The sequence below is a fragment of the Panicum virgatum genome, chromosome 1N, assembly GCF_016808335.1.
Source record: "Panicum virgatum strain AP13 chromosome 1N, P.virgatum_v5, whole genome shotgun sequence".
Taxonomy (NCBI): domain Eukaryota; kingdom Viridiplantae; phylum Streptophyta; class Magnoliopsida; order Poales; family Poaceae; genus Panicum; species Panicum virgatum.
Window position 1 is genome coordinate 20251272 of NC_053145.1, and position 10985 is coordinate 20262256.

Sequence of the window (10985 nt, forward strand, 5' to 3'; positions counted from 1 at the left end):
AGCGCTCGAATAGTAGTCAATCACTACGAGGACGCAGGCCTTGCGTAACGCCTATATTTGGTTGAAATATGGCTATTTTGGTTGCAACTGGAATCAATTGCATCTAAGTTTGGTGGTCGACAGATGGTTGCAGTTGGAACGGTGCAATAGCCTCAGGCAACCACTTAGATGTGGCGTTGCAACAGATTGCGCTATTGCAATGAACAAAAAAGGCTACTGCAACCAATACTTGGTTGCGAGAACAAATATTGCAATGAACAAAAAAGCCTAATGCAACCAATACGTGGTTGCAAGAACAAATAATGCAACGATTAGACTGGTTGCCTAGGGTTCTATTGCGACGAAACACTTGGCTGCAATATATCATGATTGCCACGAACGAATGTATTGTAATAGAAAAGTATTGCCACTCCAAAACTACGTGGGCATATGGACATATTACCACGTAGTGTGGTTCATTGCATTAAAGTGATTTTGCAACATATTAGATATGGTGGCAATAGATGATATGGTAATGCAACGAGATCAACAATCTTTATGTAGGTCATTATTTCATATGATAAAGTTTAAACAAGCAAAATTTTAAATTTCAAAAAATAACAAGTTCAAGCAAGGTTTTGTAACACTATGGATATTAAATACATGCTTATTTACCCCACTTAGAGTATCTCCAGTAATAGCCCCAAAAACGTAGCCCCTACTTTTTATTTGGGTGCTCCTCTCACTTTGGGTGCCTTGTTTTCTCACGTGAACTCTAGCAGTAACCCCTAAACACAGCGCCCCCAAATTATTTCCAACATACTATACATTGGGCCCACCGGTCATGTCCTTTTCTCACATCATACCTTCGAGGTCCAGCGGCTTCGTCGCGAGGAACACGAGAAGGGCGGATCCGTGCCACCGCACCTCCGTGGAGGAGCTCGAGCACCAGCGCCGTGGACCAGATGGAGTGAGGAGTTGTGCAAGAGGGAGATCCACTGGTGCCGATACACGAGAAGAAAGATTCGCCGACGTTGCTGGAGTTGCTCTTAGATATTAGCCCAAACCCCTACCAACTAGTTGTTAGAGAAAAACCCACGGTGAGTAGACCCTCCAAATACCCATATAGCTAGCTCTTAAGGGCACCTGCAATGGCTTGGTGGTTGCTTCACACAGGGCATTTGCAAACTTGAGTAAAAGTTTGAGACCAACACTATACTTGGAACTTACGATCCATAAGAACCTAGGTGTATAGACATGGTTCGATGAAAGACTCCATATACCTTTGTGAGGCACGTGGACTCCGACTTTGTCGAAATGGCTTGAGATTTTTTTGGTAGTCATTGACACCCAAAATATCGTCAAACTTGGGAAGGTCTCATTTAAAATATGGTCAAGCTTGAGATTTAGAGTTTGAAATACTGGTGTGAAGGTCTCATTTCTTTTAAATTCAAAATTTGACTTGGTCAAACTTGGTCAAATGAAACAATAAATGATCTCAAATGAAAAGGTTTTGAATACAAAGATGTTAGAACTCGTCAAGATCTACAATTTTTATATAGGTCATTTTTCCATTTGAAAAGGTGTTAGTAAACACTAGTCACAAAATCTATGTAACAATTGTAGATCTTGATAAGTTGAACAACCTTGTATTCATTACTTTTCTATTTGAGATCATCAAGGGTTTGAAAATCCAAAATTCGAATCGTTCAAACTTTGTCAAATGAAAAGTTGACCAAAATAACAAATGTAGATCTTGATGAGATCTAAAACTATGTACTCCATCCGTTCCAAATTGTAGTTCGTTTGACTTTTTTGACTTTAAGTTTGACCATTCGTCTTATTCAAAAAATTTGTGCAAATATAAACAAGTTTAAGTCACTCTTAATGACCTTTTGTTAATGAAGAATGCCACAACAAAAGAAGTGACATTTTGCACAAATTTTTGAATAAGACGAGTGGTCAAACTTATGGTTGAAAAAGTCAAACAAATTACAATTTGGAACGGAGTGAGTAGTTCACAACCTTTTCATTTGACATTATTTTACCATGGAATACTACTTTTGAATGATCTAAATAAGACTATAAGGGCATATATAAATATATAAACATGTATAAGGGGTCAAGTGTAGTATAGCCAGAAACAAAAAAATTATTTAAATTTACTAAAATAAGTAAGGTCTTATACGTAAGGTTGTCGTGGGAGCTCTAAGGCCTTGTTTAGATACGAAATATTTTGGGTTAGGGTATTGTAGCACTTTTCGTTTGTATTTGGTAATTATTGTTCTACTATGACTTAACTAGGCTCAAAAGATTCGTCTCGCAAAAACCAACCAAACTGTGCAATTAATTATTTTATTTATTTATATTTAATATTCTATGCATGCGGTAAAAGATTTGATGTGACGGGAAATCTTGAAATATTTTGGAAGAGAGAAGGAAACTAAACAGTGCCTAAATGAAATTCGCTCTGAGCGCGTGCATCTCCCGCTGCACCGAAAACCTGGGCGGGCGTCTTCCCGCTGCAACCAAATTTTGGATGTGAAATGATATTTTTGTCCATACATATTCTAGAAGCTCTTCACTTGGCCAAGGGTAGTCTGATAATTTGTCACTGCCGAACATGTTAAACTCTAGTTCAAATCCATTTTCCACATAATGACGCCGCCACTCCATACAACTCCGTGACCCCCTCCCTCCCACAGAAGCCCGGACTCGCTCCGATGGCCGTCCGGCCTCTGACGCCGACCCTCCCTCCGACGCTACTCCGCGGCCACCTCGGGCCTCGGCTGCGGAATCCCTCAGCACCGCTCGTGCTCCGCCTGCTTTCCGGCATCCGCTCGCCCCTCCTCCACTCCGACGCCGCTCCACGCCCCCATCAGATGCGGACCGCCCCCTCGGTTGCAGGAGTCCTCGGCACGTCGACGCTCGTCCGATTCGCCCCCGAACTAGGCCGTCCGCCCCACCGCAACGTCCGAGATGGCTCCTGGAAAGAAGCAGAAGAACCGGAAGCCAACCAACCCACCAAGAGGTAAGATAATGAGTGCAGAACTAAATTATTCATATTTGCTTTGGCCGTCCGAGATGGCTCTTGTTCATTCAAGATTGTGTTCGTATCAGGTTAGCTAATGAGTGACATACAATTTTTCGATTTTTTTGGGTGCAGCTTGATTGATCAGGGCCCTTCACATTGGTTTAGCACGGTTGCTGCTTTTTTGGTGTGCCCATTCAGATTCTAATTATTCAATTCAGTACCTTTTCTATGTGTGGCACAACATGGAAATAGGAATTGCAATACCCTGTTGCTTTGCTTCTTTGCAGTACCCTGTTGCTTGCTTCTAAAATTGTAGTGTCATGTGATGTGTCTGACTGTCTTGAGTGGTTGAGTCTGACAATTATCAGTCATAGTGTTGTTACTATGTTAATGGAATTCAAACTTGCTTGTTATATCAGCGCAGGGTGACAGTTAAGCTGAGTCTCTGACTTTGGTAATAGCTAAAAGAAATGAATATCTTCTGTGGTAATCAAATTTGCTTTCTTTACCTGCAGGTCCTGTAACCTTCTATAGTGGATTAATCTATTGGTTGTACTTCTATGTTTGGTTGTTCCAGGAATTAGGATACAAATAGTTTCCTGTAAAATTTGCTAAATAAATCATAAATTGAAATAACACATGATCTTTCTTGCGTCAAGTCAAAAGCCTAATTCATAGCCTCTTCAATAGCTTAGTCGGAATTGGTGTGCTTTAATGTTTTGTTGCCAAAATTTCATTTTTTTTCTAGCTCTGGAATTATCAAAATGCCCAGAAATAAATATTGTTGTCTGTTTTAATTTTTTGTCGCTTCTTTCATCTCATGGCTGAAATCACACGAACTATATTTTACACGTATATAGTTGCTGAGATTGATGTCTTGAAAAAAAAGAATCTGCATGAACATACAATTTTGGATTAGTAACCATGTTTTGTGATTCCTTACATGCAGGGTAGGGCTACATCAGCTCTGACGTGGTTAATATCACTGAATTGGGAATGCAAGATTGGATTTTCAATTTCTACTTCGATGCTCCAAAATATTCAGGAAATTAGTTAGAGCAAGCACAAGTATTATTTCTACTTTAGCTGCATTTTACGCTCAAACATAGAAAATATAATAAAATTATGCATGCATGGGAAAATAAATTGAATTTAAAAGCTGAACTTGCTATTTTGTATCATTCTAAAAAGAGCCTTATAACTGTTCCCTTTTACCAAAGTTAGCCAAGTATAAGTGCTGCAGGTAAGGCCTGTTATTATGCATAGTTCGCTAGGCATGGCATTTTTTATGCTGCCAGCTTATGGTGTAGCACCTCTAATGTATAATCTATTTCCTCATGCCTCCTTGCACCAATTTGATATCTGTGGTCCCCATTCTATTCCTCATATACTCCCTCTGTCCCAAAATACAAGTCATTCTAGGAATTCTAGGACAACTTAACAAGAAGGTAAAATGACCATGTTTGTCTCTATATATTATCTATATTTGGCACTAATTGATTCTTGCATGCACATGCATTTTCTAAATAGGGTAGGATGACTTGCTTTTCGGGACAAATTTTGAATTCTAGGATGACTTGTTTTTTGGGACGGAGGGAGTACAAGTTATTGATTTATATGTATGGAATTGTCATCTACGGATGCCGAGTTATCCAGATTGTGCTGATCTTTTTTCCACTGACAATCTCAAACTGCTTGTTGGAATTATGGGCTTGGCCCATTTATTCTAATCAATGCAATAAAAGAATTTAAAGCCCACTATTAAATGCTAGGAAATCAATTGCTTAATTCCGTACCGGGATTTGAGGAGGATCTCAACCGACTTAAAGGGTGGACCTCGTGTATATCACTTGTGAAGCCGGTAAGAGGAGGTCGGTGAACCACACGCGCTCGCTCGCCGCGACGGGCCGAGGCCGAGGGCGTGGGCGTGGGCGTGGCGCGGCGCGGCGCGGCGCGGCGCGGCCGGCCGGACATGACGTGCAGGTGCGGTATGACGTGTTGAAAGCATTAAAACTGTTGAAAGTATTAAAACAGAGACAATAAAACGTTGGCATTAACAGGTGAATGATGACACAGAATAAAACCTTTGCGGTTAATGAGATTCCTGTGATTCAATTGCATCAGTAATTGCTGCTCATCAAAGCCCATTATGACGTCCAGGTTCGTTGAATCTGACGCACCTCAACGCCTATATAAACCAGGTCCTCCACTCATCCTCACAACACAAGCACTCTTGCTTCAGGTACTGCTTAGGAGACCTCTCCCTTCTTTCTCTGCTGCTTTCTGCATACCCATCGCTAGCGCTGCGCGCAAAACTCTAGCGAGAGCAGGCCTTCGGAACCTCTGCTCGCTGAAGGTCCTGCACGGGACACAGGCAATCAGGTTTTTGGGGAGTGTCTTGACGCGACTGCTCGCTCCCTGAACGACTACTTCATCTACATCCCGGCGCGAACGAATGAGTACTTCGTCTATTTCTTGGTGACTGTTCGTGGGACTGCACTGCGAACCTCTTCCTGCATCGACGTCGTTCGGCTACTTCAGGCAAGGCTAGTCGAATAGTTTGTCTATTCCAGCTGGTAACGGCGCAATCGGTGCCTCCGGCATTGGTCCCGCCTTGGGGTACACTCTAAACCTATTCTGGTTTAACATTTTGTTCATGTTTATTAGTGAGAATAACATGAACACAAACACATTCTTTGTTCACACATTTCACACTTTTATGCCATGAAATTGCTAGTAATATTTGGAATTAAAATATACTAAAAATTGCCTAGTTATCTAACAATCCAAAAACTTGATCATGTTAATAGGCTTTCGGTTTCTAGTTTTGCTGCAACAATCAAACCACCACCTTTTGATGGTTCAAATTACAAATGTTGGCAAGAGCGGCTTATACTATGGTTGATAGTGCTGAGAGTGATGCATGTAAAAGAGGGTAAGCCTGAATAGTTCACTCCAGAGGAAGGGAGTGTGTTCGATGAGGCTGATACCCTCTTTCGAGGCTGCGTCATTAGTGTTCTCGCTGAAAACCTGGTGGATTCTTATGTCCTACTGCCAACTGGCAAAGAATCGTGGGATGCTCTTGAGGTTCAATATGGAGTGTCTGATGACGGCAGTGAGTTGTATGCGATGGAGCAGTTCCTTGACTATAGGATGGTCGAAGACCGTTCTGTAGTGGAACAGGCTCATGAAACATACTTTGGCAAAAGATCTCAAAAATTGCAGCAAAGAGTCCCCATGTGTGTTACCCGATAAGTTTGTGGAGGGATTTTGCTACTTCACTAAAACACAAGAGACAAGAGTTCACCATAGATGGACTCATTGGGACTCTTGATGTTGAGGAGAAGGCGAGAGCAAAGGAAATACGTGGGAAATGAGTTGTTGGTGCTTCTAGTGCCAATCTTATTCAGAAGAACAACTCCCACAAGAATAAGAAAAAGCCGCCGCAGAGCCAACCAAAGACTAAGCAGACAACCATCTTCAAGAAGAAGAAGAAGAAGAAGGGAGCTTGCTATGTGTGCGCTAGTATGGAACACTTTGCTGCAAAGTGTCCGAACCGCAAATGCAACGACTCCGCCAACATGGTAATTAGCGAGCTTGGAGAAACATCGGGGTACGGTAATTTATTACCTATAGTTCTTTCAGTTTTTTGTTCACCCGAGTGGTGGGTTGACACTGGTGCTAATATTCATGTTTGTGTTGATGCTTCTTTGTTTTCTTCTTACCAGGACGGCGGGACTTCCTCCTTGCTGATGGGGAACGGATCGCATGCGCGTGTTCTTGGTGTTGGTACGGTAAATCTAAAGTTTACTTCGGGGAAGACCGTGCAGCTGAACCATGAGCAACATGTCCCCACCATCAAGAAGAATCTAATCAGCGGCTCTCTACTGTGTAGAGATGGTTTTAAATTAGTCTTTGAGTCTAATAAATGTATCTTGTCTAAGTTTGGTACTTTTGTTGGAAAATGTTATGAAAGCGGATGCTTGTTCCGTCTTTCTTTGACAGATGTTTGTAATAAAGTTGCTTACAATATTATTAACCTTGATGAAACAAATGTTTGGCATTCGAGGCTTTGTCACGTTAATTTTGGTTGTATGATGCGCTTAGCTAATTTGAGTTTAATTTCAAAGTTTACTTTTGTCAAAAATTCTAAGTGCCATGTATGTATTGAATCGAAACAAACTCGCAAGCCTCATAAGGCCGCTGAGGCGAGGAGCTTGGCACCCTTAGAATTAATTCATTCCGATTTGTGCGAAATGAATAGAGTGTTGACAAAAGGTGGTAAAAGATATTTCATGACTTTGATCGATGACTGCACTAGATTTTGTTACATCTATTAGTTGAAGTCAAAAGATGAAGCTTTACACTACTTTAAAATCTATAAAGCTGAAGTAGAAAACCAACTTGAGAGAGATCAAAAGAGTTAGGTTAGATCGTGGTGGCGAGTACTTCTCAAATTTATTCACTTTATTCGGCAAGAAACATGGTATTATTCATGAGAGGACGCCTCCCTATTCACCTCAGTCAAATGGGGTTGCCGAAAGAAAAAACCGCACTCTAACGGATTTGGTTAACACCATGTTAGATACAGCGGGACTTTTCAAGGAATGGTGGGGTGAGGCTATATTGACTATATGTCATGTCCTAAACCGTGTCCCTACAAAGAATAAAGAGATAACACCATTCGAGGAATGAGAGAAGAAAAGGCCAACACTTTCATACTCACGTACATGGGGTTGTTTGGCAAAAATGAGTGTGCCAATAACCAAGAAACGTAAGCTTGGACCTAAAACTGTGGATTGTGTCTTTCTAGGTTATGCTATTCACAGCGTTGGGTATAGATTTTTAATAGTGAAATCTGGAGTACCTGACATGCATGTTGGTACTATAATAGAGTCCAGAGGTGCTATATTTTTTTGAAAACATTTTTCCCATGAGAGATGGAACAAGTTCATCTAGGCAAGAGTTCATCGAGGATGATAGCTCTGCTGAGCCGATAGAACACAATGAACCTACACTTGTGGAAAATCCTGAGGAGGACAACAATGATGCTTCGAGAAAGAGCAAGAGACAAAGGACTGTAAAGTCTTTTGGTGATGATTTCATTGTATACCTCATGGATGATACACCCAGAACCATTGAAGAGGCATATTCATCTCCTGATGCTGACTATTGGAAGGAAGCAGTGAGGAGTGAGATGGATTCTATTATGTCTAATGGAACCTGGGAGGTCGTTGAATGTTCTTATGGATGTAAACTGGTTGGATGCAAGTGGGTTTTCAAGAAAAAGCTTAGACCAGATGGTACTATTGAAAAGTACAAGGCTAGGCTTGTGGCCAAGGGTTATACCCAAAAAGAAGGAGAAGATTTCTTTGACACTTACTCACCAGTTGCCCTGATTGACCATAATTCGAGTGTTACTTTCCCTGGCAGTCTCTTATCGTCTTCTCGTTCATCAGATGGATGTTAAGACGGCTTTCCTCAATGGAGAGTTAGAAGAGGAGATCTATATGGATCAGCCAGATGGGTTTGTATCAAAGGGTCAAGAAGGAATGGTTTGTAAGTTGTTGAAATCTTTATATGGTCTCAAGCAAGCGCCTAAGCAGTGGCATGAAAAGTTCGACAGAACTTTGACATCTGCTGGCTTTGTTGTGAACGAAGCTGACAAATGTGTGTACTATCGCTATGGTGGGGCTGAAGGAGTGATTTTGTACTTGTATGTGGATGACATACTAATCTTTGGCACAAGCCTTAATCTGATTAAGGAAGTCAAAGAATTTTTATCTCAAAGTTTTGAGATGAAGGATCTGGGAGAAGCTGAGGTTATCCTTAATATAAAGCTGGTAAAAGAGAGCAATGGTGGGGTGATTCTTACAGTCTCACAATGTGGAGAAGGTGTTAATTCGCTTTGGTTATAACGACTATAAACCTGTCTCAACACCATATGATGCCAGTTTAATTCTTAGGAAGAACAAAAGGATAATGCGAGATCAGCTGAGTTATATTCAGATCATTGGATCATTGATGTATTTAGCTAGTGCTACAAGACTTGACATCTCGTTTGTTGTAAGCAAATTGAGCCAGTTTGTTTCAAACTTGGGAGATGATCATTGTAAGGCTCTTGAAAGAGTAATGCACTATCTAAAGGGCACAATGAACTATGGAATTCATTACACCGGGTACCCAAGGGTACTAGAAGGGTATAGTGTTTCAAACTGGATTTCTGATGCTGATGAGATAAAGGCCACAAGTGGATATGTGTTTACACTTGGTGGTGGAGCTGTTTCCTGAAAGTCTTGCAAGTAGACTATCTTAACGAGGTCAACTATGGAAGCAGAACTCACAGTATTAGATACCGCCACTGTTGAGGCTGACTGGCTTCGTGAGCTTCTTATGGACTTGCCGATAGTTGAAAAACCGATACCGGCAATTCTAATGAACTGTGACAATCAAACGGTGATTGTCAAGGTGAACAGTTCAAAGGATAATATGAATTCATCAAGACATGTGAAAAGGCGGTTGAAATTTGTCAGAAAATTGAGAAACTCCGGAGTTATAGCCTTGGACTATGTTCAGACGGCTAAAAATCTGGCAGATCAGTTTACAAAGGGTCTTTCACGGAATGTGATAGACAATGCATCTATGAAATTGGGCTTGAAACCCACGTGAGTCATTCTATAGTGGAAACCTATCCTATGTGATCGGAGATCCCGTGAAGTAGGATGGTGAAACAAACTAAAGTCTGACTGAGAGAAGAGAACCTTTGTGAAAAGGGCTCATTCCGTGTATAAGGTGCATTTCTCTTCTAATCTGTATGGTAGGTTGGTCTATACCTTAATGTGTTCCAAGTGGTTTCTTTAAAACAAATGAGTTGTTTTCTTCAAACAAAGATGTTGTCCTACAGAACATCTGAAAGGAACACACCTATATGAGTCTGACTACTGGTCATGGTCTATGAGAACTGGGTATTCTCTAAAAACTCATGAAGGGCCTGGAGTATGACTTATAAGCTCCAAATCTTGGAGATGCTTATGCAGCCTAGTACCAGTGGAGGGCTCTGGTCAAACTTGTTTGCACAAGACTGGCAATTCAAGGCATAGTCCATTGTACAGTTGTGAATAAATGTAGCCTTTGTCCTAGATGGAAGTTCAACTTAACAGTCTCTGTCAAATACTCGTATATCAATGAGGGATTGAGAGCATTTCTAGTATGGCTTGAATTTCTTGGTGGGGATTGTTGGAATTATGGGCTTGACCCATTTATTCTAATCAATGCAATAAAAGAATTTAAAGCCACTATTAAATGCTAGGGAATCAATTGCTTAATTCCGTAGCGGGATTTGAGGAGGATCTCAACCGACTTAAAGGGTGGACCTCGTGTACACCACTTGTGAAGCCGGTAAGAGGAGGTCGGTGAACCACACGCGCGCTCGCTCGCCTCGGCACGCCGGGCCGAGGGCGAGGCCGAGGGCGAGGGCGAGGGCGTGGCGTGGCGAGGCGCGGCGCGGCGCGGCGCGGCGCGGTGCGGCCGGCCGGACGGGCGGTGCGTGTGCGTGTGCGTGGCGCGGCCGGACGTGACGTGCAAGTGCGGTGCGGTGCGGTGCGACGTGATGTATGTTGAGATGAGAGAACGTTTTGCTGTTGAAAGCATTAAAACTATTGAAAGCATTAAAACAATGACAATAAAACGTTGGCATTAACAGGTGAATGATGACACCGAATAAAATCTTTGCGGTTAATGAGATTCCTGTGATTTAATTGCACTAGTAATTGCTCCTCATCAAAGCCCATTATGACGTCCAGGTTCGTTGAATCTGACGCACTTCCACGCCTATATAAACCAGGTCCTCCTCCACTCATCCTCATAACACAAGCACTCTTGCTTTAGGTACTCCTGCTTAGGAGATCTCTACCTTCTCCCTCTGCTGCTTTCTGCATTCCCATCGCTAGAGCTGCGCGCACAGTTCTAGCGA

At 41.9% G+C, this 10985-nt stretch overlaps 1 protein-coding gene across 2 annotated transcripts; it reads left to right on the top strand.

Annotated features, from left to right (window-relative positions):
* The first annotated feature begins 2642 nt into the window (after positions 1-2642).
* On the top strand, positions 2643-4668 carry LOC120655477. 2 transcript variants are annotated; one of them, XM_039933313.1, is made up of 2 exons: positions 2643-3010; positions 3963-4668. In XM_039933313.1, the coding sequence occupies exons 1-2, from the start codon at positions 2703-2705 to the stop codon at positions 3982-3984; spliced, it is 330 nt and encodes a 109-aa protein (XP_039789247.1). In that variant the 5' UTR covers positions 2643-2702; the 3' UTR covers positions 3985-4668. The 2 variants fall into 2 exon arrangements, with proteins under 2 accessions (XP_039789247.1, XP_039789246.1); XM_039933312.1 differs by lacking the exon at positions 3963-4668 and adding an exon at positions 3146-3901.
* The last annotated feature ends 6317 nt before the right edge of the window (positions 4669-10985 follow it).

Coding starts and splice junctions, on each gene's coding strand:
- LOC120655477 (XM_039933312.1), top strand. CDS start 2,703: ATGGCCGTCCGGCCTCTGACGCCGACCCTCCCTCCGACGCTACTCCGC. Junction 3,011..3,145: donor GCCAACCAACCCACCAAGAG/GTAAGATAATGA, acceptor TTTTGGGTGCAG/CTTGATTGATCAGGGCCCTT.